Here is a 27,230-nt window from a genome sequence, read left to right on the forward strand (position 1 = left end):
GTAAGTTTGGCTTGTGGTGTTGATGGTGGTGTTACTCTGCCTATTTAGCAGCGATCCACTACATGCGTGCAATACTGTTCATATATTGGTTTGAGTTGTTGTATGCGCTAGCGCAGAGAAAAACGAGTCTTCGCAAGACTCTCCATACTTCGCGTTGCTGCTTTTGGTAAAATGCTGAGTTGGAAGTGGCCGATGCCATCCGGAATCTAAGCGGGTAGGGTGTACATGGGGCCGCACGGGCATTCTCAACCGATGCGACCGCACGGTACAAAACTGTGCGATGCGGTGCGACCGCATGCGGCCGGTTGAGAATGGGCCTAAAGACCGGGCCCTCAGATGCCAACCTCGTCATCTGAAGAGTGGGGCTCCTATACTTCGTATCGCCTCAATCGCGTCCGCTTTACTCAGCGTCTGCCTCAGGCTCTTGCGCCCCTACATGAAAATATGCATCTAAAAGACGAGATGCATCCGCCCATGGGGAAACCAGGTTTGGTCGGTCTGAATGAAAAACTTGTCGGCTCCTGCAATCATCCATGGCGATATTCGCCAATCGGTCCGCAGCCTTGTTGAATGCCCTCAAGCGGTGGTTCCACCTGCGGACATGTACTCGATCTGCTATGCCCCTGCATTTAGCATAGATATTGCGTAGATGCGGAGCCCTCGGAGGCCGCCGTCGTCTCATTTGTGCCAGGATCGTTGCGCTAAACAGCAAATGTAAACTAAGCCTAGGATACAAAGTTTTTTTGCTGTTCGGCTCCACGTCTTGACAAGGAATCACGGATCTCGAGTTGAGCCTGGCCATATCTCTGGGATGCGGGTGCCATAAACTTGAGTCGACCTTCAACCTTCCTCACGAAGCACAGGCGGTGAAAACTATAGATTGTTCGGCGTCACTAAAATGTATTACCGCTTGCAAATACTTTGCCCTCTAAAATAGACCATGCCTGTCTCTTAATATGAGTGGACACGAGATAGGCGAGGGATGATTTAGCTTTATGCTTTTGGTGGGGGCCGCTTTTAGGCCTAGAAACTCGGTTTGGCCCGTCTAGAATGGCATTTCTGCGTTTCCAAGCCGCAGAAAAGCGTTTTGGTCGGGAAAACAGAGCCCCAAGCTTGCATGTTAGACCAGTACTGGTGATATATATAAATCAGACCTAGGTCTTAATTAAGAGCTGGCTGGATTAAAATCGAGATTATTGACGAGATAATAAGCATGCGTTGGCCAAAATATCTGCAAACAGCAATACTACTTGTGCATTTATTTAGGTTAGGGTAGGCGGCGTGAAATTCTTGCTCACTTGGCGTACTGGTTGATGACCCAGTGCGTTTCTCGTGGAGTCAGCAGCAGTGAACGGGCTCGTAAGATATTTACGGAATGTATTGAGCGGGTCAGCCGATATCTTCAGAGGTATCGATTTACTTAGCAGTATACAGTAGTAACATTTTTTTCTTCTCATGTTTTCTTCTCATGTAGTGTACTCCCTAACGCTGACATGTTAGTTGCTATACATGTTAGCTAACTGTTAATTAGTGTCTAGTATTTTGAGCTAACATGTTAGTAGCGTTAGAGCAAAAGTATGGAGAAGAGTATATGTTTGCACCGAAGGCAGCCGAGAAGGGCGATGTATCAAACTGAACACAAATGCACCCTCAAAACTAAGAATTTACCATCCAATCTATAAGACTTTGAAGAATCTGGTAACATAGGGAAACATTTGCTGGGTGGAGCTCACATGGGGGGCTGGCACACCACTTATCAGCGCAGACGATGACCGATTTTAAGAGTGAAGACGGCTTAGGTGCCTCCTACCTATGTTAAAGTCCGCGGTGCAATATAGACACCCAGGTCAGCTAGTAAATACTTTCGTACAGATTACTAAGTAATCTCCTCATGTACCCATTTCCTCCGCTATACAGTGTAGCTAACATGTGTAGTTTTCAACTAACTGTTAGTGTCCAGTAGAATCAGCTAACATGTTAGTGGAGTACACTATTCTCATGTTACACAAATTGATCGCACGCAGCATTTACCGGAACTTTGTACGAAATATGTGCTTCACTCATCCATGCCCACGAAGAACGCCAGGTGCAAGGAACCAGTAGTGCGATCAATTCCTCCGATATGAAAGATGAAGATTGGAAGGCACTGTGCGGCGACTGAAAAATTAACATGGTCTAAAGGACGAGAGGTCCCAATCGGTCAGCCCTGACCTGGTAGTAAACTGGAAAGGCTCATCCAGCGAAGGGTAAACCCTCACACAAACATTCCTGGTAAGCATACATGTCGTGCTTGAAACCTACATCCGAGCAGTAACGCAAGCAAAAGCACGCTGTAGCAATGAGACGACCAGGCTTTTTGTAATATATATCGTCTGCGTTTGACGTAGTGACGTGTCCAGCAGGTGATACATCTGCAGACGTTGCCTATTATACCCGAAGCTTCGGTGAACGCCAGCATACATGTACTGTAGAGAGCAGAACGATCGTACGAGCCCACCAATACAGTGTACTCGTTCCTTGGCAACACATGAAAGCTTCAGCATGTCACTGTTCGCCCACGACCGCCTGAATGATCATGGACCCGTTCACCGGGATCACCAAGAATCCGAATTAAATCCTCAATCGTGGGCCCACCTTCTCCGTCTCCCAGAGCCCCATCACGAACTAGCCAAGTGTTTCCCAGCCCCAGACGCACGTCGTTCTCGAGTGTGTTTCTTATCTTCTCGCGGCAAACCCGAGCCTCAAATTCTAGAGTCCTGAATGAAAAAGCCCTCCATGAAGTCAACACGGTTTGTTTGCAAAACATCGTGCAGACTGGCCACTACGCCCGCATGCACCGCATACAGTACAATATACTAAAGCTTAGCCTCTCCGCTATCCTTTCCAAAGCGTGGCTGGTCATTGTCCGGCCAACGATAAGAACTTTCAATGTTAGGGAGGACCATGCAAGGTGTGCGGGCAGATACCCATTCTCAAGTACCGCGGTTCTTATCCTAGCCTTCCCTCGCTGTGTGGCAATGGACTGAAGGCGCTTGCCTTCGTTTTCTGCTTGAGGAGCCCGAGTCTCATCGACACCTACAGTGCAACCAAAGTGGTGAGTCAGGCCGTCGATCAACATAGATCCGGTCGTAGCATCCGCATTTCGCCAACTGGTATGCGGCACCGCACCTGCGCGACTGCCCGCGATGCCGTTCCAAGCTGGATCAATGGATAGGTCTCCTCGAAGTTCACTGCAAGATAAGCTGTGCATGCTGCGTTGACAATATTCATTTACAAACACTGTTGCCTTCACTTTCCTTAAAGTCTTAGCAGAAAAGACGAGCTCGACACGCCCTTGACTTGGCGGTTCACAGCCAACACGAAAACTTTTGGCCGTCAAGTTGACGACCGCGTGGCTTCGGAGGCTCCGAATCATAGCTCTTCTCTGCACGCCCCCAATCCCTTGGACGCTATCCAGCTGTACATGCACCGGGACTGTGTCTTCCTGAAAGGGACTTGGAGGAGCCACTTCGCCTTCCGCCAGCTCAACGCAACGCACGCAACGCAATGCTGATGGAGCTATCGCTTGACGACCAGGAGCATTGTCGCGACCTCACCACGCAACTCCTCGACCGAACGCTGTACGAATATGAAGAGCTTGGCTTAGACTCTGTCGCCCACTCCGACCTCAACTCCCGACGCTGGAAGAAGCTCCAGTCACATCCTGATGTGACGCTGTACGCTGACCGCAGCCCAGGCTCCGCCTGGCTCTCGGTGATGAGCCGCGGCGACTGGGAGCAGCCCGTTGCAGTGACTACAGTCGGGGAGATCAAGAGCTCGCTGGACGACGTGCTCCTCGCCTTGGTATCCCCCAACCTAGCCACGATCAAGCTGCGAGGCGTGTTGATGGGTCGAAAACCCGAGACGAACCTCAAGCTGATGTCTATCGTGACCCCCACACAGGCATCTCCGTTCGAGTTCCTTGGGGTGGCGCAGTTCGTGAACACGCAGCACTGGCCGCTGACCATGTTCGTGGACCCTCGAGAGATGGTCCTGGCGCTCGCCACGGGTGAAGTGGTGACCGCGAGCGGGAGACGCTTCGGCTACGAGATCATTTTGTCCGTCCCGCTGTTCAAGAACTCGTTCATGACGCGCACTCAAGTCGTCGAGACGCGCGTGTTCTGGGAGCAGCCCGACGGCTCCGTGGGGATGTATAGCAAGCTCATCGTCGACATCCGAGCGCGACTGCCCGAGTCCGTGAAGCTCGCGATGCTGTGTCGGGGCGTGGTGCGCTTCTGGAAGTTCATCCCATGCTCGGTGGAGACCAAGAAGCTGCGCTGGTGTCTCAAGCGCAGGAAGGCGCTGGTGCGCGACATCCAGCGGCAGGCTCAGGTCACGGGGCCGGTGAAGTGCGGCGGGTGTGCCATCAGCACACTGAAGCTTCAAGACAAGAAGAGGAACGCGAACCGGTGTGAACTGTGCGAAGCGTGGCTGTGCTCCAAGTCTTCCTGTCGATCGACTTGTCAGATCACGGCGGTGGTTCGGAACGAATCGAACATCTGCCAGAAGGATCTTGCCGTGTGTCCGCGCTGTATGGTCCTCGTGCGAGAGCAGAGTGCAGCGAATGTAGCGCGCTCGGAGTTGTTGATATAGGATAAGGCAGGATGGTAATTTATGCTGTGCTATGGTAAGGAACTGGTAAGACGATGAATCTTGCTGTGTTTGACACGGGCATACATGTATAATATTTTGCACTCGAAAGTCTCGAAACCTCAAGTGGACAAACAATAACTTTCCCGCCGGGGAGTTGAAGTTTTCCAAGTTGCAGTCGGTCTGATTACCACTTTCCTGCCAAGATCGGATCGTCAACACGGCAACTTCGACACCGCCACTCCAGCGAACAACAAGTTGCCAACAACACAAGCCTTCTCGATGGAGCTTTGGACTGAGACGAAACCCCTAAAGCCAACGCCAAGCCGGTGGTAAGGCAGCTCACACAAGCGCTGCGCTGGCAACCGAACACTCGGCGCCGCCGCCCAACGATGCGGCTCTCAACTCCCAAGATTTGCCTTACAACACGCAGCGGCAAACGAAGCGGGACGGCATGGGTGTGGATGGACTTGTTCATCTCGCGCCTTTCATCCTCCCAAGCAGAAAGTGCGCGACGAGTTCGTGGCCACCTGCGCGGCGGCGCAAATTTACTGGCGCGGACGGAGGATAAGTTCACGACCAAGCGATCCTTGGCAAAGAACAAATCTCGGCGGCGGATCCCCCCAACGCGCGAGAACGCACTTCACGTTTTCCACCGCATCCAGCAAAGAGCCAAGCAGCACTCGAGTCGAAGGAGGTCGTCCAACCAAAAGGACACACCACATAGGGTAATGGAGCTGTCCGGAGACGACCGCAGACGCTGTCAAGACCTCACCTCGAAGCTGCTGGAGAGGGCTCTGCACGACTGCGAGGAGCTGGAATTGCCACACGGCGGAGACCATGCAAAGCTGGACCGGAGGCGCTGGAGGAAGCTCCAGTCCTATCCAGACGTGACAATGTATGCGGATCGCAACGCCAACTCGGCGTGGCTCCCGATGATGCGGCGCGCGGACTGGGAGCACCCTGTGGCTGTGACGGCAGTGGGGCAGTTGAAGTGTTCGCTCGATGACGTGCTGCTGGCGTTGGTGACTCCGAACATTGCGACCCAGCGGCTGCGGAGCTTCATCATGGACCGGCGGCCGGAGAGGAACTGCCAGTTCGCTCCGATCGAGAAGCCCACGAAAGACGCGCCCTTCCGGTTCCTCGCGGTGTCGCGGTTCGTCAACACTCACAACTGGCCCTTCACCATGTTCGTGGGGCCTCAGGAGATGGTGCTCGCAGTGGCCACGGGTAAAGCGGTCTCGGACTCGGGGAGATGTTACGGCTACGAGATGGTGCAGTCGGTCACGGTGCGGTGCAAGGACCCGCAGCGCGCGTCGATGCTGAGAGGGCGAATCCTCCAGGCTCGACTCTTCTGGGAAGAGCCCGATGGATCCGTCGGAGTGTACAACAAACTCATTCTGGACTCGAAGAACCGCCTGGCCGACTCCGTCAAGCAGGGGACGCTGTGCCGAGCCGTGGTGGCGTTCTGGAAGTTCGTCCCGCGCTGTATCGAGATGAAGAAGCTGCGGTGGTGTGTGAGGAACAAGAAGAGTTTGATCCGCGAGCTCCAGTCCGAGCCTCAAGACGCCGAGGATTCGTCCAGTTGTGCTGGCTGTGAAGTGCCGTCGCTCAAGTTCCGGAGTTCATATACCAGTAAGCAGTCGGTGGAGAATCAGTGCGAGTTCTGCGAGCGGTGGCTCTGTGGCAGCTCCAGTTGTCGCCCGAATTGCCAGCTAAAGCTGATTATTCGCAGCGAATCGGGCATGTACGAGCAGAAGCTGATGCTGTGCCCCCGTTGCATCGCGTGTGTCGGCAACCAGAACGCTGCGGATATTGCTCTAGCTGATCTGCAGGAAGCGCAGCAGCCGTCTTATGCCAGCGCGCCGTCCTTTACAAAGACGTCGGCAGATTGGGATGGAGACTCGTACTCTTCAACGTCCTATTCTCCTGCTAAAGCGTCGAATTGAATCGAGAAATAAATAAACGAAGAATGAATTTTATTTTACTTACTGTATCGCTTCGTTGATGTTCGGGTTGCCCACATTGAAGTTTGAGTTCTGTGATCGCCACGACGTGCGGGGTGCTCTCTTGCTCTTGCTAATATCTTTGTCTTGCGTTCAATCATCAGTGTGATTCCATGCAGCTTGTACAAGCAAACAACGTCGACTCGATCCCGGGACTCGTGCAAATGGTATCGAAGACGAGTTTCTAATGCCCGTATTCATGCCGAATGCTCCGGCATTTGCTCGCCCCGCTCGAAACTCATGGTAAATAGTCTGTATACTGTAACCTGGTTTAAAAAATAAGTGATGGCACGGTATGGGCCCGCTAGCGATTCTCACTCAATGGCATCCTATTGAGGAACCCACCAGCCTACTGTACCACAGCGATCACGTTGGGGTGTTCAAGTGGGTGGACTCCACGGTGGAGTCCACCGTGGAGCGAGAGCTCGCCCCTGCAATAGAGACCCATCTGTAATGCGATGGGGTTCGTGACGTGCCGAGGGTGAGACCTGTTTCTGGTCCACCGAGCTGTTTTGGACGGCCGAGGTCCAACGGAAGTCATTAAAGCAACACTGACAACCAGGTCCACCAGCACCACTACAACCGTAATTTACCAAGCAAAAAAAGGTCGCTAACATTGACGCAATGTAATTTTTCCAGACGTGAATTTCATGTTTGGAGCTACTGGCTCGCATGAGCTCTCATTTCAGAATCTACCGGGTAGGAAGCAAGCGCCCGCCCGCACGCTTTGCGGTCGTGTCGTACGACCGTCTGCTGCCCGCTTACCTCTATTCTAATGTGTGCATGAGCTTCTGTGGTGCCTATATACATAAGTGCACTACGTATGCGGGAGGGAGCAAACGCCTTCCCAGTGCGTTGCGTTAGGTCCTAAGTCCCTTTGTGTGCGATGCGTGTTGAATACAAGCGTATGTGCAACTTTCTAAACAGTCGATAGCCGTTATAATGCGTCTTTAGCCAACAGCACAACATCTAAGCTAACGTTAGGTTAATGGGTGAGGGCGAGCGAACGCCAGCGCGAGCCTCGCTCGGTGCATTCACCGATCGCCAACACCCGCCGATCAGGCGGAGTCGGGTCTACGCAATCGAGAGTAGCGAGCGCTGCAACTCGATATTTTTCTCCTAGACAACGCGCCTGGCCGAGCCGAGGACTTCGCGTAAGGGGGTGGGGCAGGCCGCACAGCGGCGCTCCCCGACCGTAGCGAGAGAGGGACGGGCCCCCCCGTCGCGAAGTTTGCTGGCGAGAGCCAACGGGCGAGTGTCCTGCCAACGAGGAATAGACTAATGTCCTACAGTGCTACATGTAATATGTAAGGTGTTGTGATGCCCCCCCTCCTGCTGCTGCACGTGGACGGACGACACGGAGACCATGACGCGCTAGCCGCGCGGCGCCGCGGAGTCGAACAGCGCGCAGTCCAAGTGCAGCATTTGCGTCGCCAAGCAGCGGAAGCTGACAGTGCACGTGGCGGCAATGGACATGGGCAGCTTGGCCGGCTGTCGCGGTGACCCGTGTCCACTATTGTAACATTAGTAAACCAAATATTCTGCTACGAGAGATACTGCAACATTGTGTGGGCGAAACTATCGGTAAACATATTATTGGACCCTTTTATAGCAGGTAAACTATTTGTGGGAAACGATCAGTGTTGTAGTCGGGCAACACTACGAGCCTGTCCATTGATAGTGTAGGTCCGTCGACATGGATATCACATGACTTTCAACCAAAACCCAGGCAGCCTTAGGTCAGAGCTGAGCAATGCATTTCCATGCTTGAAATGGTACTGTAGAACATATTGGTATGGGTAAGTTCCTCAATTCAACAGTCAGATGAACACGGCCATCTTGCTCTTCCAAGAGTCTTTGCTCTGGCCATCGCGACGTCAAACCAGTTCTCCAGGAAGTCTTCTCATGCGCTCGTAGATGACACTTGTGCTAATAGGCTTCGAGTCCCCATTGCAGTATTAATACATGTAACCTTGGAGTTGCCATGACTCCAGGCGTAACGAGCAGGCACCAGGAGGCCCGACCGTCTTTATCACCAAAGTTTGAGACCAAACCAATGGAGCGCCCTGACCGGTAACACTGTCGACCATCTCAAGTTGACAATGCAACTTGCTGTTCCTCCTCCTCTTTCCACGTCAAAATTATCTACTGGCCGGGGCTGGCTGCCTGCACCGAGTCGGAGCTCGAGTCCTTGCGCTGAATTTCGCCAGTGCTGTCGCTTCTGCAAAACTCCTCGCCACTCCAGAAACATTCGGGATCTTGGACGCGCTCATGTATGGCGGGGAGGCATGACGTTTAACCCCAGAGCTTCTTCTCTACTCAGGAGCAAATCTCGGGGATGTGAGACCGTCGAATCGAGCGAGAGCTGCTGCGTTTTGGACCTTTGACCAGTTCTTCTTTCCCGACGAGCTGCGCAAGGGGGGAGGGAGGGTGACCGTCGGTCCGAGTGAGTAAGTGAGTGCGTCCTCCGTGGACCATCGAGTGGACCTCGACCTCCTCAAGAGTGGACGTTCGTTTTGGACCTCCAAGTCTCAAGATGCTGCAGTTAACACCGCACGAGCAGGAGTACTGTCAGGACATTACCACGCAGCTGCTGGACCGGACGCTGTACGAGTGCGAGGAGCTGGGCCTGGACACGGCGCCACACGCCAATCTCGCGCCGCTGGACAGCAGACGATGGAAAAAGCTCCAGTCCCACCCGGACGTGACGCTGTACGCGGACCGCAGCTCCAACGGTGCGTGGTTTCCGGTCATGCACCGCGAGGACTGGGCGCACCCCGTGTCGTTGGTCGCCATCGGCCAGTTCAAGTACTCTCTGGACGACGTGCTGCTGTCTTTGGTGACTCCGGACATCGCCACCCAAAGGCTGAGGAGCGTGCTATTAGGGCGACGTCCTGAGAACAACTGCAAGCACCAAACCATCGTGCTGCCCAGTCACGAAGCTCCGTTCCAGGTCCTGGCCGTTAGTCGATACGTTAACACGCAGCACTGGCCGCATACGCTGCTCGCGGGTCCGCGGGAGATGGTCGTGGCGTTCGGAACGGGCGAAGTCATGTCCTCGAACGGCAAGCGCATCGGCTACGAAGTCATGCAGACAGTGTCGCTGGACCAAACGTTCCCTCGATCGCCTGCACTGCCGCGGACGCAGATGATCAGAGCGCGCGTGTTCTGGGAACAGCCCGACGGGACTGTGGGCATGTACGGCAAGACGTTTGCCGATGGGATCTCCCCCATCCCGGACTCGGTGACGCAGAATATGTATTGTCGGGCGGCCATGTGCATCTGGAAGTTCGTACCGCGCACGCTCGAGGTCAAGAAGCTGCGCTGGTGTCTCAAGAACCGGAAGGTGATCACCCCCATGCTGCAGCGCGCGACGCCTGTGGCTGGCTGCGCTGCGTGTGGGATCGTCAAACCAAAGAGTCAAGCGGTGAAGCTTGACTCTGCTGACGCCAAGAAGAAGGCCAAGAACCAGTGCGAGTTCTGCGAGACGTGGCTCTGTGGCACGTCGTACTGCAAGACCAACTGCCAGCTCAAGATGGTCAGCTGCAGCGAGACCAAAGTGTATGAGCAGACGCTGCTGCTGTGTCCGCGCTGCATTACCTTCGTACGGAGCGTGCCAGCGATCGATATCGCTCGGTTCGAGTTGGCGGAGAGGAAATCGCGCGGCGGACTGCCCAGCTGGGAGCGAGACGTCTACTCTCCGTCGCCGACCACGTGTTCGTCCACCGACTATGATCTCTAACCCCCCCCCCCCCCAAGAACGAGTTGTGTTTGTATAATTCTCTACAAAATGGGAAGTTCACGTCAATAAATTAGTGGTGAAGCCGAATATTTTTTCTTCTATGGAGCTCGAGATTTTCTGCAGGAACCCGCGTATGGTGCTGTAGTTGTTGCGTTAACTTCTTGTAGCCCTCGCCTTGCTATCTCGGTGGCACTTGTGCCTTTCACTATGTTGGCACAAGTGTTGCAGAGCACGACGCTCTGCCTGTCGATATCGAGCGTCCTCCGGTCGATTCGGACCAATTGACGCACCACGCGACAATGAGCTTTCGAGCACAACCACGACGAGCACAGCGCGCAGCGATAAACCTGTGCTTAAGTGGACCCTCCTGACACGCGATGTATAACTGCGTTGACGATGTCCTCCAGCCTTCGTCTTCTGCTTTTCAGCAGTGGGGAGCCGCATACACAGCAAGCGAACGAATCTGCCGAATTGCACGGCGATTGTTGTGCTGGGAGATTGAACTCACGGCTGTGCTCGACGCAATAGCAGAGTTTCTTGGCTTCCGCGCAACGCGGCGCCATCGTCCAGAAGTCCTGGATAGAATGCCACAATGAAGCCTGGACGACGGTATCCGGCATGAAATTCCTGGAATCCACGACAATTTTGCAGTAGACGCCGACGGAGCCGTCCGGGAGCTCCCTCAACACGCGGGCTTGGAGCACCTGCTTCCTCACCGCTGAGCCATTCACTGGCCATCGAGACATGGACACGGACTGGGTGATCTCGTACCCGAGGTGCTCCCCACAGGACGTGAAGACCTCTCCAGTAGCCGTCACGAGCACGTACTCCTGAGGCCGATTCAAGCATCCGTGGCTGATTGTATAGCGGGTTACGCCCATGAATTGGAACGGTTCCCTCTCGGAAGGGACCGTTAACGCTGCAACTTCGACGTCGTCTTCGACTTTCTGGTCCATCAGCACAGCTCGAAGCTTGAACTCCGCAGGATCAGACACCGCCAGGCCGTACAGGACGTCTTGAAGCGAGCAGCACATCCGTCCGACCGCCACAACTGCAACGGGGTGGTGCCAGCTACCTCCCCTCATCGACGACACCCACGATAAGTCAGCAGCTCTCTCTGCGTACATCGACACGTTGTCCTGAGAGCGAAGCCTCATCCATCCGTCGTGCTCCACGTCAGAGCGACTGATGCTGCCACCCGAGGCCCATGACGCCGTGTCCGCGTAGTCGTGCAGTGTGCGGTCGAGCACGTTCAGCGTGATGTCTCGACAGTACTCTCTGTCGGCAGGTGAAAGCTCCACCATTCCCCCACGCGCTCTTGACCCTACGAAACCAGGAGTGAGGGCCGGCGTGACGACTGATGACGGGTGCAGGACCGCGTACGACAGCGCTAGCAGCATAAACCCACGCTACGGGGTAAACTTCAAGGCCGTTCACGTTCGTATCCCTCTCAAGCAATCGATCTCGCCTCAATTGCGGCGATACAAGTCGTCTAATGTCTGCCTTCGGTCTTCGTAAGTAAATATATGTGTATGCGTGCACCAAAGTCAAGCGTGTCAATTTGAAGTTGTTACGTTGCTTGACAGTTGCGCTAACGTTGCACGAAGGTTGAAGTTGCTGGGAAAACTTCAACGTGGGGCGTATTTTGGTTTCAAAAAGTCAGTCAAACCCCCAAAGAGAGAAGATGGCGAAGATCACGAGTTTTATGCGAGTTACCAAGCAGCCCAAGGCGCATGGGAAGAAGGTGGACGCGTCGCCTCTGGTCAAGAAGGAGCACGCGTTGAAGAACGTCGTCGTGGTTAAGAAGGAGAAAGAGGAGGAGCTCAGCGAGGACGAGACGGGGGTGCACATTCCCACCTTCATCTACGAGGTGGCCCATATAATTGCTGCCCTGAAGATAAAAATTAAGGCTAAAATTATGTGTGTTGTGATTTTTTATTTATGGTCTGCTGTAGACGGTCAAGTACAAACACAAACACCAGAAGCACGAGGTGTCCCCGGAGCTCAACGACGTTATCCTGTACATCAAGGTAGGAGGGGGTTGACGTGCGGTATTTTCGATGATCATTTTTGACGTTTGTTGCTTGATTTATTATTTTGCAGCAATACTACGACGTTCCGAAGGATTTCGAGCGGAATGCCAAGGTATAGATCATTTTTTTAGTGGTCCTGAGCGCTATTGTATTATTTTTTGTAACTCATTTTGCTGTTTCCTGCGAAGTTTGGGGCGTATAGCGGGTTGACGTACGGGAAGCGCCTTGCGCGGGCGTACTCCATGGGGCAGTTGTCCCTGAAGAAAGCGGTGAAAGGTGAAGCGGCTCCGCAGCCGATCTGCTTGACGTGCGCAACCGTTGGGCACACTTACAAGTGCTGCCCCGATGGGTTTTGAAGCTATGAAGCTACTTAGCCAGCTGATATTGACCTCCGACGAGCTCCAATTTGCCTTTATCGACCAGTTTGCCAAGAACCACCGAGAGCCCAGAGATCGTTTTCGTATCTGCATAATACCAACGAATAAATAACCAGGGATAGTTAGTACAGGAGAGTTTTAGTGAGGGATGTCGATGATCGCATACATGGCTGAGCTCCACTTCGCGCGAATGTCGAGAGCATATTGTGAATTCGCTGGATCGTCAGCGAGCCAAAGTTGGAGAGCATACCGACAATGTAGTTCTCCAACACCTTAAGATCTTCTTCTGCTTGTGCATCTGATGAGACTGCAGTCTCGAGCTCTTCCACCATCGAGTCGTCATTGCAGCGCGTGTCTTGGAAGGATGAGCTAGCGACCAACTCTTTTCTCCCCGACGCAAACGATATCAATCCATGATTCACCCACAGAGACACATGCTTCAGAAGCACGTCGTCGGACACCTCCAACTTCGCTGCAAGATCTTCCACACCCCATCGATCTGCACAACAAAGTCAAAGTCGTGAGAGGATCACCTCCACAATGAGTTTAATGTTGCGAGAGCCTGCCCACCTTTTTCTTCAAAGTAGAGGATAATCGTGGCTTGGAATGGCGAAACAGTAAACTCGCGCTCTTCGCCTTCCAAGTCGATTGACAACTGCAAATATAACAAATACGACCACCATTATGAGTTGAGAGTATCCTACCAATGTGAGCAAGGTTCTCTCACCTGTACGGAGCCTAGAGAAGAGTTCCACTCCAGAGAACGCGGGTTTCGCAGCACGTGGTATGCGTCCTTGAACGCATCAACATCCTTCGACACTTTCGGGTGCAACGTGAAATCTTCACCTTGCAGTGGCGGCCAAAACTGCTGAGAAACAATCGTGGCATCCACGCATGTGGACTGGGCTCCACCAAGGCCAGGCTGATTTTCTACTCCTCTTCCCGCCCTTGCTTCAGCGGCGGCGGCGGCTTGTGCAGCGGGATTCGCCAAGCTAGAGCGGACATTTTGATTCAGTCGTTTTGAATCCTCGATGTCGCGCACCATGATCTCACACTGCTGCAAGCTGTCTTCACCGAAGCGCAACTTAAGCAGCTCTAGCGTTTGCACGTCGCGATCTGTGTCGAACTCGAGGTTCTGCAGCAATTTATCGGCTAGCATCATCCGATATTCGTTCACGAATAGTTCACGGCTTCCATAGATGTTGACCTACGGAAGACGCCGTTAGTTGGGGAATGGAGACTCCAGCTCAGCAATTTGCATGCAACTCACGAGAATCCTTAGAATATCGTCACTGCTGCGACTGCGCGAAGTCTTCGTTGGGTCAGCTTCAATGGGGTCTGGCTCCCATGTGTCGGGTGAAATGTCCTGCCACGTCCGCAACATATCGTCAGGTCACTATTCATTCCGTAGAGTGAATAAGCTTGCCGAGACATACCTCATCATCGTCACTGTCGTCGTCGTGCTGGATAATGCGCATATTGTCGCGTCGAAGCTCTTCGAATAAGTCACCGTTTTGCTCGTCGGTGAGACTCTGGACGATACAGCGCACAGTGTCTTTCCGTTTTCTTAAATACTGTCGAACAATCGCGAACCGGGAGGTTAGAACTGTGCCACACCCACACTTTCGATTTCGCGGGAAGAGTTCACTTACTTCTTTCACTGGACCGCTTAACGCTTCCAGCAAAACACCTTTCGGATCTAATAACCGGAATGCCTACAGTGGTCATGTACAAAAGGAGCAGTTCGGTTAGGCTCGTTGACTCTGCCCCCCCCCCCCCCCGCTACAGCTCTCCGTTGTACCTTGATCGTAGACACATAAATATCAAGAATCGCGGACGTATTCGCTCCCGGCTGAAGTAGCCGCGACTGCAACGCACCTCGAAACTCTCGTAGAAGCTTTCCATGCTGTTGAGTGCGCTCAAGGCATAGTCTCAAGTCTTCCAGCGCTGGGATACTGCACACAACCTGAGTCAGTCCAATTGCAACCGCGATGCTAATCTCACACATAATACTTTCGTTACCTGTCCGGGAACTCTTTAATGATCTCGAAGAGCTGCTTGATACGAAGACTGCCAAACTCCTGCAGCACATGCCTCGACAGCGTCTCTCTCCACTTTCTGGCCAAGTTCTCATCCTTCGTCTGCATGATCTCCTCCAGCCAGGGTAGCAGCTCCGAGCACGCCCACTCCTCTAGCTCAGCCAGGTACAGTTCATCATACACCTCTCCACACGTGGCCTTCACCACCTTCTTCACTTGAGAATGAAGTACCCTCAGCAGCGCGGGCTCGGCCACATGCAGCCACTGCAACTGCAGCAGCGTCTGGCGGATGGGCCTCGAGTCAAAGGCCTGCGACTTCTCCTTACCCCGGAACTTGTGGAAGCTCATGGAGAAGAAGATGACCAGCAGCTCCTCGAAGCGCTCGACGGCGCGCGCGTCCTCGAACACGAGGCAGCGGAAGCTGGTGCGCAGCTCCTGCAACATTGTCGTCTCCTCCTGCTTCCTCTTGAGTTGCGCGTGGTCGTCGAAGAGACTGGCGATCTGCACGCAGTGGGCGAACGCGTCCTCCGCGAACTGCAGCGCCAGCGTCAGTTCCTGCGCACACAGCAGCACCAGCTGTCGGCGCCCGCACCTGGAGCCAACAGCACCCGAGCTCAGCGCGTCGAAGAAGCTCCAGAAGGGCGGCACGACGTCCGAGCGCAGCCAGTAGCCGAGCCGCTGCAGCAGCATCTGGCGCAGCGGCTCCTGGCGGCCGCGCGCCACGGCGCTCTGTATCACTTCGCACAGACGTTCGGAGGCGTCTTGAGAGCTGGTGGACAGCGCGCCGTCGTCTGGCTGGTGGTCGAAGGCGAAGAGCTTGCGCCACAGCAGCTCGCGATCCACGCGCAGGCCGGCGCTCATGATGCACCTTGAACAATGACAATAGGTTCGTATCCGCTATTATAGCGGATATGGAATACCGTTAGGAACATTAGTAGCGTTGTATAGACTGTTTATGTGCGTTTGGAACTGACCTGGTTCGTAGCCGGTTCTTAACGGACAGCCACGTGTTCGCTCGGCTCACTCGACCCGCCGATCCAACGACGCCGTCGCCCACTTTGCATTCGGCACCGACCCAAGAGCTCCGCTATCGACTACAGAGACACTTCCACACAATGGCCGACTCGATCATGACGCTGCTGGAGCAGAACCCGACCACGGGCATCGCCGTCGGCGGCGCGCTGGTGGCCGCCGCCGTGGGCCTCACCGCGGCCAAGGCGCTGAGTGGCGGCAGCAAGGCGGCGCCCGAGGCCGCGGCCGCCCCCAAGAAGAAGAAGAGCAAGAGCAAGGCCAAGAAGAAGACGCCCAGCGCCGCCCCCGCCGACAAGGAGAACTCGTCCCCCGAGATCAACCTCGAGGAGTTCGTGGACGTACGTGGGCTACAACTCCCCCTTTTGATACGACGTGGGAGGACCTCAGTTGCTGATCTTTTGCTGTGTTGTACTGTATTATTATTTATTGCAGGACGGTCCGGACTCGGAGGAGGAGGAGGCCATCCGCGCCGAGAAGCGCAAGCTCAAGCTCAAGCAGAAGAAGAAGAACGCCAAGGCCAAGCAGCGCGCGGCCGCCAGCGCCAGCTCCTCGGGCAAGCCCGCGGTGGACACGGACAAGGAGAAGGAGAAGAAGAAGGCGGCCGCCGCTGCCGCCAAGAAGGACGCCGAGGAGGGCTGGGAGACGGTCGTCAACAAGAAGAAGACCACCAAGCCCAAGCAGCAGTAGACGCTCCAACAACACACGACATGACGACGCGGTCTCGAACGGCGCCGGCATACGGATAGGTGACTTTTTTCTCTCTGTTCTCCGTCCTCGGAGAGGGGAGAGATGGAGCGCCGGCGCGAGCTGGCCTGCTCCTTTGTTTCTCGTACGCTAACGAGCGAGTATGGTATAGTAAGAACAAGGCGTGGGGAGTGCGGCGACGATATGTCGCCGCGATCGCAATTGCTGAGCTGAGCTGACACTTTTGGTCGCCATCTCCACGCCTTGACAACAAAAAATATACGAGATTACCAAGTATTGATCGAGTGCTGCAGTATTGTCAACGTGAAGGTGGTCGGGAAGGTAAGGTTGCAAGGAGTTCATTACTGGATCAATCGTTACCAAGAGACTGGAGAGCGAAAGCTGAGCGAGCATTCATCTGCCGCTGGCTTGGTGTAGATTAGCATCTCTACAGCTTGGACTGCGGCTTGAGCGCGTTGAAGACGACCGGCAGCTTCATGGCGAGGGTCATGTTGCCCTTGAGCTTGAGCTTGCCCTTCATGAAAGCCTGCTGTGCGTTGAGCTTGCCCATGGCAATGGCGACGAAGTCGGCGTCAGCGACCGTGATGGTCACGTCAGCCTTCTTGGTCCCCTCCGTGAGCGCGGGCGTGGCGCTCTTGAGGTCCAAGTTCCACTTGCCAGCCCCAGTGATGTCGAACTGGATGACGCCCTTGACCTTCTTGGCCATCGAGGCGCCGTCCTTGGCCACGACCTCTCCGAGCAGACGGAAGATCTCCTTCGAGTTGAGGCCCCCAGCAGCGGCCGGAGCGGCTGCAGCAGGCTTGGCAGCAGCAGCTGCGGGCTTGGCTCCAGCGCCCTGCTTCTTCATGTAGTTGCGCGTGGCCGCCAGCACCACGTTGAGCTTCATGGCGAGCCCCATGTTGCCCTTGATCTTCACGAGCCCCTTCATGAACGCCTGCCAAGTAGTAGTTAATTAGTGATACTGAGCTTTAAAGGTGAGTTATTAGCAGTGGAGAGAGAGACCTGCTGCGGGTTGAGCTTGTTGTCCATCATCTTGAGGAAGTTCTCCTCCGACAGAGTGATGGTCAGGTCGGCCTTGTCCGCGGCCGTGGCGGCCTTGACGCTGCCCTTGCCGTTCTTGAGGTCCACGAGCCACGCGCCGGCGCCCGAGATGTCGAACTTGATGACGCCCTTCACCTTGCTCACGAGCGACGGACCCACCTCGTCCACGGCTCCGCTCATCATGGAGAACAGCTCGGCGGCGCGTGGGGCCATGGCGATGTGGTGGTTAAGCTTGGCGGCAAGTGGAGGCGGATTGCGAAGTGAAGTTGGAGTCCGGCGTGACGGTTGACAGATCTGCATAACCGGATATTACGATATTTGGTCTCTATACTTTTCTAAAGAGTGAAGTGAGAGCTTACGTTTTCTACTACTATTCCTGGTTTCCTGTTTACTTAGTTGCAACAATTACGTTGTTATTTTTCATTGTTACAGGCATCGGAATATAAAGGCTCATGGGATGCTGTTGTTGTTGTTGAACTTGTTCAGCGACCACGGCCAGCGCCTCACGCGCGCAATTCGAAGCGACCAGCAATGCCCAAGCAGCAGTCTTCAAGTCCACCTTCATCGCTCCCTGTATCAACACACTTCAACATCCCTTGCCCCAAGGTGGCCTTCACCTTCAAACAGCGAAACGGATTCGTACTTAGATGGAATTTGTATCCATTTGCCTTATTCAGAGCGTCCATGATCGGCCGAGAGGTTCCGCTGGCGGAGCTGGCGCGGGCGGCTGGGCTGCATGCGGCCGCCTTTGAGTCTCCAGCGCCGCTGGTGATCGTGTATGGCGGTGCGTCCACCGGCAAGAGCGTGGGCGTGTCGCAGGCGTTGCGCGCGCACCCGGCGCCGCACGCGCTCGTGGACTGCACGGCGCTCTACTCGGCCAAGGAATTCTACCGCGAGGCGCTGGCCCAGCTGCGCGATGGAGTCGTCAGCAGCGAGGCCGAAGACACCGCAGACGGCGTGACGATTTCCGTCGAGTCTGCAAATGAGGGCAACAAACGCGCAATGGCCGCTGAAGACGAGGACAAGTTCAGCTCGCTCAACTTCTTGAGCTTCTTCAAGGCGCTGGACAACTTCATGGTGCACCACATCGCAATGGGCGATGACAGGACGAGGCGCGTGCTGTACCTGGCATTGGACCACGTAGACAAACTGCTGGATCGAGGCCTGGGAGCGTTGCTGACGTGTGTGTGCACCATCAACGACCAGATCGCCTACTTGAATGTAAGTGTCTGGAGCATATTTGTATCGGGTACGGGTGGATTGGTTGAGTAACGCTGCTGCTGTAGATGTTCGAGGATTCTCCGCCGTGGGAAGCCTGTGTGCTGTTGGCTACGAGGGGAATGTCGCTGGACTTTGATCGACTAGTGATGCCCTTCATTCCTGCCTACGTGCACTTCCCGCCGTACAAGCCGGGTAAGTAGCTGCTTTTGCTGCTGTTGAGCTCGTTATGTGGTGCTTATTGCAGATGGGATGGTGTTGCTGCAGGACAACTGGCGGATATTCTGGTGGAGCAGTTGGGCATGAAGGAGGCGAACGAACTGTTCCGCACGTGGCTCATTCACCTGCACGGGCTGTTGCCACCTGCGCCGGATGGGGATTGGCTCGAGTTTCGCGCGGCGGTCGTGCATCTGCTGCCCGAGTTCCGGGACATTTTCCTGCAGCCTGTGGAAGGTGCTCAAGCCTCCAGGACGAAGAGTAAGATCGAGCGGGATACGAAGTCTCTGGTCCAGGCGTTCTTACAGACTCGACGGAGGCACCTGTTCGGCTACCACAAGCTCGGGAGCAGCGTCGGCGATCCGTCCGAGCTGATCTCCTGCAGCAATTTGAGCCGGAACTGCTTGCTGCTCGTGCTTGCAGGTTATCTGGCTTCGTTCAATCCTCAAGAAACGGATGTGCGCTTCCTCTCGTCCTCTGGTGGACAGCGGCGCAAGAAGCGCGTCAAGAAAGACACTGCTGGCGAGTCGAGTACACCCTCAAGTACAACCACAAGCGGCAACAAGAAGCAGCAGATCAGCCAACTGCTCATCGGGCCTCGGATTTTTACACTGCAGCGGCTTCTAGCCATCTACCTCAACCTCCGGGTCGAAGCTGAAGCTGACGACGAATCGTGCTCGTCCGAAACACGCGAGGATGTCTTCGCTCATGTGAGTTCGCTGTGGTCTGCTAAGCTTGCCTTACTGCAGTACTTATCATTCGTTATCTATTGTTTACAGCTCGCGACACTCGTGCGGATGCAGCTCTTTCAGCGTACAACTCCGCCGCATGTGCTGGACAACATCAAGTTCCGGTGCCTTGCTGACGCGCGCTTCGTCCAGGAGACAGCACGCTACCTGTCGTTCCCTTTGGACGCGTACCTCAACAGGGCCACATAACGCTGGTAAATTCAAAGTATATTATACGTAAGCTCCCGTCTTCTGTTGCCCAAACGCCGTATGCATGCAGAAAGAAGTCCACAAAAAGAAAACAGAAGGCGTCCCCAAGCTTTCTTACTCGCCCGTGCATTATCAAGAGCATTGATAATGCAGCTCCGTCATAGCAATCGCGTGGGGTTAATAGGCTGTTGTTCTCGGAAGAGGTCCTCCAATACAGCGTTGGCTTCCCGTAGGAATGGGTGTTCCAGTGCCTCCTTTGGTGTTACTCGCCTGTATGTATCCTTCTCCATCATGAGAGAAATCTGTACAAACAAACATCGGATAATCACCAAGTTAGCCTTCACGAAATCGCGCCATCGTCGATAAAACTATCCGCACGTACCATATCCTTGGCCTCATCAGAGATACTCGCCCACTCCGGTTCTTCGAACTCATAATCAACCCGCTTGTTCATTTGAATAAGCTCTTCGTCGTTCACACCGAAGAATGGTTCATAGCCGCAAAGCATTGTATATGCCACAACACCCGCAGAGAACATATCCACTCCCATGGGGTATGCTTCACCCTTACCAGCTGATAGAATTTCCGGAGCGACGAACCCAGGAGTTCCACATCTACGAAAGCGAATCGAAAGATTAGTTAGTGTGTTGTAACGTGATATCCAGGCAACCTAAACAAACATACCTGCCCTTCAGCATTCCATCCTTCTGGATGAATGCTGCCATACCAAAGTCAGCAACCTTGATGACCGCATACCTGTTCATCAATGAAAAAAAACGAACGTTAGAATATGAGGGCGTTTGCTCGAAAACAATAACGCTGCTTCGTACTCTTTGCCATTTGCGCTCCGCTCATAGTCCAGTGCCAGATTTGATAGTTTCACATCTCGGTGAGCGACGCCATTGCGTTGGCAATAATCAATGGCGCGGATTAGGCTGGCAACCAAAAATGATGCGCGCGATTCGTCCACAGCACTCTTCGTGGCGATCTCTTCGTGGAGGTCTCCATCTCGCATCAGTTCCAGCTCCATGACCAAGTGGTTGCGTGTTTCGAATAGCGACTGGAGCCGAATCACTGGACAGTATGAGGAGCCCGAGCGTACCGTCAGCAGACTCTGCGTCAAAATCTCGCGCACCACTGTGTCTTCTCGCTCTGTTTCACGTGCGACCAAGTCCCAGAAAATATTCTTCTCAATGATCTTCAGAGCACAATCTCGAGTGCTGGATGGGTCGTCCAAACCATCTTTCCGGCGCGCACGACGAACAATTGAGAAGCGTCCTTTGCCCAGCTCGAAGTTCTTCGGAGACGTCCCAGTCGGCGAATCCGGAGTAAGATCAAACAAATCGTCAATCTGCAGCTTCACAGCGCGTGTCATCGTCTCCCGCCACTGCATCGCATCCTTTTCAGAGTCGAACTGCAGCCACAGCTCATTGCGCGCAGAGCTGGCCGATGACAGGCTATTGTACTTGAGTACAAACTCCACCGTACTCCGTTGCTGCGGGTGGACAGATCCCTCGAACAAATTAGCGTGGCCGACAGGACGGCTTGATTCATTCGTATCCAGATACTCCCACAAGTTATTGCGATACAAGGACAAAAAGCGCCTGCACCACTTCCGTCCCGGTACCTTCACGTGGACCCAACCTGTCAGTGCCATGCCGGACGAATCGGGACCTGTAGAGAAGGACCAATTTTTATCGCCCCGCTCCAAGCCACGCAGTTCCTCAAACACATCGGAAGGGAGCTCCGTCGCCAGACATGACAGCAACCACGAGTCCGCATTCCAAGAATGAAGATTGCCTCCTGCGTTCGGCACGGCAAGCTCTCCCAGCATCGGCGCCAGATCTTCGTTGGCCATCAGGTTGTCCTCCGCAATAACGTTCATGCCAAACGGCGACGGTCGGTCCATCTGCTGCAATGCACTACTGGACGGCCACTGCTTCATGTTGGCGAAGTTGCTGCCTCCTCGCACGCTGACTTCGTCGCCAAGGAACGCGTGCGTGCTGTTGGCCATGTTGTTGTTGTGAATCGTCGTGAAGCATTTGCGCAGCACCGTATCCACGCCCGATCCGCCTGGCGTAGGCGACACCGCCGGTGGCATCAGCGCGCTCTCCAGCAGCGGACAGGCGATTGTAATGTGGTTTCCATTGCAGTTTGCGCAATTCTGCGAGTTCCTCCGACGGCTGTTAGTCCGTGGCAGTCCTGCAGGGAACAGGTTTGCCGGCAGCTTCGTATCTTCCATGCTTCCGGCCATACCAGGAGGAGACGGGTGGATCACAACTGGAGATATCACCGGCGACCGCAGCTTTGCGTTCTCCTCAAACGACAAGGAGTGCGCGCGGTGTCGACCTGCAGCAGCCACCGCAGCGGCCACAACGGCCTGGTTGGATTTCTCTCGCGATTCTTCGTCCGAATCGGTCGTGTCGCCCAAGGAAAGCGGCGGTACGACGTCTTCACCGTCCGAGAGGTACGTCGCAATCGAGTCCGAGGCGTCCAGCGAGTCGCGCCCATCGATGTTGTGCACACTGCAACCAGCACCAAGTGAGCCATTTTGCGCAATCGACCGACAGTTACAGTGGCGGTAAATGATGCGGAGCCCATCCCTCCAGCCACAAATTCAACCACGTTTGCGCACTTACCTGATGTCAAGCTCGCTGTGGATGCTGTTCATCATGAGCCGCTGGAGCAGCATGTCCATCTGCAGCTCCCAGGGCTTGTTGAAGATGGATTCTCCAGGCTTCTGCTGCGGAGAGCTGGGGCCTCCGCTCGAGGCCTCGTTGTCCGAGCTCTTCTTGAACGACGACTTGGACGTCGTGGACAGATCCGCGTCCTCACAGGTCGTGGACGCCCCACTGCTGCTAGCCACCTCCCTCTCCGAGTGTCTGTGATGGTGCTGCAACATCGAACGACGTGTTAGATTGGATAATTGCCATGGTTGCCGCTACTGCACTCACGACGTGGATCTTGACGGCCGTGTGCAGGGCCAGGTTGCCCTTCTTGTGGATGAGCTTGAAGCAGCTGACGCAGTAGTTGTCGTGGCAGCAGCCGTTACAGCTGAGGCTGGCGCTGTGCAGCTCGCAGTAGACGCAGAGCGCGCGCGGGCCCTCGGCGGCGACACCGCCGGTAGCGGCGTCCTCAGCGTCGGGCTCGTCGGCGCCGTGGGGCGCGCGACTGCGCTGCATGAACCAGAGGCGCCAGCTGGCGTTCTCCAGGCGCGTGGCCTCGTCCACGAAGCGCCGCATGGTGCTGAAGGACTGCCAGGACTTCTTGGCGGCCTGCTCGAAGCCGGCCACGTCGTCCATCATGGCGCTACGGTGCGCGGGCGGTGCGCGGGCTAGAGAAGATCGAGATCTGAGCCCAGCGGCGGCGAGCGAGGCATCCGATGGCCGGTGGGCGGGCAGGTGGGCGAGAGGCTTCCTTCCTTCCAGTTGAGCTCTTCCTCTCCTCCTTTATTTGCGGTGCCTCGCCTCGTCTGGTTCAGTTCCTTTTTTCGGGCAAAACCCTGTGGTAGATGAGTAACCCGCTTAAATGAATGAAGTCTTGGCTAAAGCTATAAGCAGGTATACCATATATGGAGTTGGAAATGTGGCTGTGAACAATAGAAGAACTCTCGGGGAAGTGGTTCTGGTGCTGAAGCGAGTGGAAATCGTGAGTATTACAGTATACAGGCTGAAGCGCGTGTGGCAAAAAAGGAACACCGAGGGGTTTCTTCGGTAAATCTGAGGCGCTGAGTCAGCTAACCTTAGCTCGCTAATTGCTGCTATTTTGCTGCTGCAGTCGCAATCGAAGCGCCATGATCGAGCCTGCATCGCCTGTATCAATCACGAGCAGGAGCAGCCTGGAAATTGCGCCCTACCATCACCGGGATGCCTACTGTACCTCTGAAATGGACGAAATGGAATGGCTACGCCACGTCGGGCGCGCTGGACAGACAGGATTGGTCGGCTAAATATTCTAACGTGTAGGTCCTTATCTATTGTTCCTCAAACCTCCGTCGGCCTTGTGAGCCCATGTACCTCTCAAACGGTACATTATTACCCCCGACCAATCATAATACGTCAGCAAGCACCACTCAAAAATGGGCAAGAAGAAGGTCTCCGCTGCCTCCTCCTCCTCTGCGCGCAAGCCCGCCAAGGGCAAGGGCAAGCCGACCGGCAATTCGTACGCGCGCCGGGAGATCGCCGCCTGGGAGGCCGACGTGGTGCCGCCGGCGCTGCGCTTCGAGCTTCAGCGCCAGTCGCTGCGCGTGCGGCACCTGCACGACCAGCTCATCTACGCCGTGCCGTCCTTCCTGTCGCGCGCCGAGTGCCAGCGCGTGCGCTCCTTCGCCGACCAGGAGGGATTCGAGCGCGTCACGCAGCGCGCGACGAAGGACTTCGCGTTCCGGGACAACGACCGGCTGCTGCTGCGACTGCCGGCGTTCGCGGAGCTGCTGTGGCAGCGCCTGCAGCCGCACGTGCCCGCCGAGTACGAGGGCATGCACGCCGTGGGGCTCAACCCGGCCATCCGCTTCTACCGCTACGTGGAGGGGCAGAGGTTCGGCTGTCACGTGGACCAGAGCGACGTGGATCGGGTTACGGGCTACCACAGCCGATTCACGGTGCTGGTGTACCTCAACGACTCGAAGGACTCGAACTTGCTGGGCGGCAACACCATCTTCTACGGCAACGAGGCTGGAGCCAAGGAGGAGGATGTTGTGCTTAGTGTGGCGCCCGAAACGGGGGCGGCATTGGTGCATGGACATGGAGACCGCTGTCTGCTGCATGAAGGAGCGCTCGTGACGAGAGGAGCCAAGTACTTGTTACGCACCGACGTCATGTACTCGAGACTTAAGAAGTAATGTAACGGGCGATATGGCTATACTGTACAGGTTGTTCGAGCAAGTACCTACCTCATTATTAGCTGCGCTCTCGTCTTCGGCAGCAACATCGAGACTTGGTTACGAGGCGACATCTGACTGACCTCCATCCCCAGTAACTGCGATCTTCCGCCGTGCGTACATTGTGATCACACCCATGTGTGTCAGTTTTCACGCTATCCAGGATATCGTCTCCCTCGAACTACAGTAGACGCCTAGGCGTTCTACTGTAGTAAGGAATAGAGCGCCTCCACCGCTAAGAAATATTTATACGTAGCGCATGATTAGAAGGCTCAGTGTTCTGTTGTACTGCTGGTTAACCTATGAAATCTGTCCACTTATTGAGCAAACAAGGCTCTATTGCTGTATTTATTAATTTCTGTTGGTGCGTGCCATCTCCCAAATGGCAGGACCTTCCACTCAGCCTTCAAGACCTTTCGAAAGGGAGATCTCACGCCCAGTCACATTGCATGTAGTCTCGTGACATGACTCATGTCCATCGAACAACGACCACCTCAGTCACGTTTTCTAAGACAGAAATGATGAATTCGCTTTTCGCGTGGTTTGACGGCAAGCATATGCTGTGTCATAACGTGGTTTACCAATTCATGACCCGCCAGCAGCACCTCATGCGAAATCGTCGATGACGACACCAATATTAGAGCAGCGATGCTACAACGCTAGCATTTATACAAGCGCTTAATTTTGAGGGTCCTCGCACCAATTTATGAGCAAATATGAGCAAGCAACAGCGAAGCAAACAAAGCGGAAACTTATTTTTTTATGACGCACTGCGATCCCATACAAAGTCTCATACCAAACTCAAACCGTTGCGCTCTCGATGATGAACAGCGGCTCCACTGCAGGCACTTCGGCGCCATTGTTGTCACGCGCTTGGAGTGCAGCTCCTGCACCATTGCTTATCGGACCAGACGACGCTGCATTGCAGCGATCCATGTCACTACATCGGCTTCACACTAGGGAGGCAGCAGGGGGGCAGGTCCGGGCCGTTGGCGCTCAATAGATCGACCTTCGATGCGCGCGGCGACTTTGCGCTTTAGTGTTGACAACGACACTGGTGACGGGTCGGCCACGGCTGCGAGCTTCTCTCTTCTCTCCTGCGAGGACGCGGTCGATAGCTTCTTCTAGCTGCTTGTCTGTGAAGGCCGCCTTCATCTTACGCTCGACTCGATATCTGATGGGATCAGCGCAAGGAAAAGTGAGGGCCAAGATCTGGTTAAAAAAGCCAATCAGAGCAATATTAGCCCAAATAAGAAGATTGGATAATAGTCGCTTTAGTCCATGAACTGGTCAGAGGTCATGAATCGGTAAACCACCTTAGCTGAGTATAGGTAGTCAGCTAATGGCAAATCCTAAGATAAGCGATGACAAAACGGGCATGCTCAAGTACAGTCAGTACAGTACTGTTAATAGCTAACTAGGGCTCAGCGCGCCGCTGCGCCGGCGCTTCACCAGGGTTATTAGGGGTTTCGACAATGGTAGGGCGTTCCGCTCGCGGAGCTCGCTGCGAGCAGTGCAGCGAGCTCCCCGGTCCGATCGCGGGCCCCTCAAGTTCGTACTTAATGTATTTTTGGCCAATGAAAATTTTATCTTTTCGTGGGCGTGACGGCGGCCCGAAGAAGCTAATCTGAGATTTTCTATATGCTCGGTCTCATTGTGTTTACTAGAATTGTGCGACCTTATCCAAAATGAAGAAATATATGCTCATGGTGTAAATGCAGCCTCTGTTGAATAGCTATGTGTGGAATTCTCTATTCCGTCATGTATTAGCGATATGCCCTGTACCTGGAGCCGTGGTCCTTCTGTGTTTGTTCGTGATTTGCCAGTCTGATCAAGGACGCTATTTTAATACTATTAAAATAGTATTCGCAGCTCGAAGATCCGAAGAACTGTCGCTAGGCGGCGTGTCATCGAACGACATTCTCACGACTTTCGAGCGACATACATTTCAATGCCGTGCCAGCGAGGTCTTGAGTAATTTTCAATGTTCTATATGCTTTGAAGTGCACACGGGGCAATGCTGCGGCTACGAAGCAGCCGCAGGAGATGCCGATAGATCGTAAAGAGAATTCTTCGAAGTCCTCCTATCTCAGCCTTCGTTGAGTGGTAGTGCTGTTAGTGTAGAATGGCTGGGCGGGTGTGTCCGTGTTGTCGGTTTAACAGGAAGAAGTGCTGTCTTGGGGGAGGGCGTGCGGAACTAAGAGTGCCGCCCCCACAGTCCAGGCGGATGGAAGCTTCGCGAAGCCTCCACAGCCGCCCTACATCTGCATATCTATTTTAACTTGGTTTCACTATACCTACGGTGAGTCGTACCTACACTGACCTCCTATTCGCTTACCTTTCTACCAATCAGATACACTCACCCCTTCTCTGGC

General features: G+C 54.6%; 11 protein-coding genes across 11 annotated transcripts; 6 read left to right on the forward strand and 5 right to left on the reverse strand.

Annotated features, from left to right (window-relative positions):
• Positions 1-508: 508 nt before the first annotated feature.
• On the reverse strand, positions 509-694 carry PHYSODRAFT_390132 (hypothetical protein; the record flags this gene model as incomplete). Its single annotated transcript, XM_009536218.1, has 1 exon — positions 509-694. A coding segment is annotated over one exon (186 nt), but the record flags the coding sequence as incomplete, so codon positions are not given.
• Positions 695-3,552: 2,858 nt separating this feature from the next.
• Positions 3,553-4,632, forward strand: PHYSODRAFT_523978 (hypothetical protein; the record flags this gene model as incomplete). Its single annotated transcript, XM_009536219.1, has 1 exon — positions 3,553-4,632. One exon carries the CDS (start codon positions 3,553-3,555, stop codon positions 4,630-4,632), a length of 1,080 nt encoding a protein of 359 aa, XP_009534514.1.
• Positions 4,633-5,360: 728 nt separating this feature from the next.
• On the forward strand, positions 5,361-6,578 carry PHYSODRAFT_263257 (hypothetical protein; the record flags this gene model as incomplete). The annotated part of the gene is made up of 1 exon (XM_009536220.1): positions 5,361-6,578. The coding sequence occupies one exon, from the start codon at positions 5,361-5,363 to the stop codon at positions 6,576-6,578; it is 1,218 nt and encodes a 405-aa protein (XP_009534515.1).
• A 2,593-nt stretch (positions 6,579-9,171) lies between these two features.
• PHYSODRAFT_263304 (hypothetical protein) lies at positions 9,172-10,377 on the forward strand (the record flags this gene model as incomplete). Its single annotated transcript, XM_009536221.1, has 1 exon — positions 9,172-10,377. One exon carries the CDS (start codon positions 9,172-9,174, stop codon positions 10,375-10,377), a length of 1,206 nt encoding a protein of 401 aa, XP_009534516.1.
• Positions 10,378-10,967: 590 nt separating this feature from the next.
• PHYSODRAFT_444585 (hypothetical protein) lies at positions 10,968-11,681 on the reverse strand (the record flags this gene model as incomplete). The annotated part of the gene is made up of 2 exons (XM_009536222.1): positions 10,968-11,392; positions 11,453-11,681. Coding segments are annotated over 2 exons (654 nt in total), but the record flags the coding sequence as incomplete, so codon positions are not given.
• A 380-nt stretch (positions 11,682-12,061) lies between these two features.
• PHYSODRAFT_523199 (hypothetical protein) lies at positions 12,062-12,766 on the forward strand (the record flags this gene model as incomplete). The annotated part of the gene is made up of 5 exons (XM_009536223.1): positions 12,062-12,129; positions 12,205-12,247; positions 12,333-12,407; positions 12,481-12,522; positions 12,599-12,766. The coding sequence occupies 5 exons, from the start codon at positions 12,062-12,064 to the stop codon at positions 12,764-12,766; spliced, it is 396 nt and encodes a 131-aa protein (XP_009534518.1).
• Positions 12,767-12,776: 10 nt separating this feature from the next.
• On the reverse strand, positions 12,777-15,687 carry PHYSODRAFT_564225 (hypothetical protein; the record flags this gene model as incomplete). Its single annotated transcript, XM_009536224.1, has 10 exons — positions 12,777-12,874; positions 12,954-13,286; positions 13,358-13,442; positions 13,515-13,655; positions 13,791-13,994; positions 14,058-14,153; positions 14,224-14,361; positions 14,440-14,502; positions 14,589-14,742; positions 14,810-15,687. 10 exons carry the CDS (start codon positions 15,685-15,687, stop codon positions 12,777-12,779), a joined length of 2,190 nt encoding a protein of 729 aa, XP_009534519.1.
• A 209-nt stretch (positions 15,688-15,896) lies between these two features.
• Positions 15,897-16,603, forward strand: PHYSODRAFT_288456 (hypothetical protein). Its single transcript, XM_009536225.1, has 2 exons — positions 15,897-16,196; positions 16,291-16,603. The coding sequence occupies exons 1-2, from the start codon at positions 15,942-15,944 to the stop codon at positions 16,543-16,545; spliced, it is 510 nt and encodes a 169-aa protein (XP_009534520.1). The 5' UTR covers positions 15,897-15,941; the 3' UTR covers positions 16,546-16,603.
• A 387-nt stretch (positions 16,604-16,990) lies between these two features.
• On the reverse strand, positions 16,991-17,844 carry PHYSODRAFT_347773 (hypothetical protein; the record flags this gene model as incomplete). Its single annotated transcript, XM_009536226.1, has 2 exons — positions 17,566-17,844; positions 16,991-17,497 (listed from the first exon to the last, which is right to left on the reverse strand). The coding sequence occupies exons 1-2, from the start codon at positions 17,815-17,817 to the stop codon at positions 16,991-16,993; spliced, it is 759 nt and encodes a 252-aa protein (XP_009534521.1). The 5' UTR covers positions 17,818-17,844.
• Positions 17,845-18,711: 867 nt separating this feature from the next.
• Positions 18,712-22,606, reverse strand: PHYSODRAFT_288461 (hypothetical protein). The gene has a single exon (XM_009536227.1). It carries the CDS (start codon positions 22,228-22,230, stop codon positions 20,740-20,742), a length of 1,491 nt encoding a protein of 496 aa, XP_009534522.1. The 5' UTR covers positions 22,231-22,606; the 3' UTR covers positions 18,712-20,739.
• Positions 22,607-24,054: 1,448 nt separating this feature from the next.
• On the forward strand, positions 24,055-24,816 carry PHYSODRAFT_318302 (hypothetical protein; the record flags this gene model as incomplete). The annotated part of the gene is made up of 1 exon (XM_009536228.1): positions 24,055-24,816. The coding sequence occupies one exon, from the start codon at positions 24,055-24,057 to the stop codon at positions 24,814-24,816; it is 762 nt and encodes a 253-aa protein (XP_009534523.1).
• Positions 24,817-27,230: the final 2,414 nt, after the last annotated feature.

This window comes from Phytophthora sojae, assembly GCF_000149755.1.
Source record: "Phytophthora sojae unplaced genomic scaffold PHYSOscaffold_9, whole genome shotgun sequence".
Classification (NCBI taxonomy): Eukaryota; Oomycota; class Peronosporomycetes; order Peronosporales; family Peronosporaceae; genus Phytophthora; species Phytophthora sojae.

What these genes read in the sequence shown, in the direction of transcription:
- PHYSODRAFT_288456 (XM_009536225.1), top strand. Translation starts at nt 15,942, where the DNA reads ATGGCCGACTCGATCATGACGCTGCTGGAGCAGAACCCGACCACGGGC. An exon ending in ACCTCGAGGAGTTCGTGGAC is followed by an intron (nt 16,197 to 16,290) that starts GTACGTGGGCTA and finishes TATTTATTGCAG; the next exon opens with GACGGTCCGGACTCGGAGGA.
- PHYSODRAFT_288461 (XM_009536227.1), bottom strand. Translation starts at nt 22,230, where the DNA reads ATGGCCGGAAGCATGGAAGATACGAAGCTGCCGGCAAACCTGTTCCCT.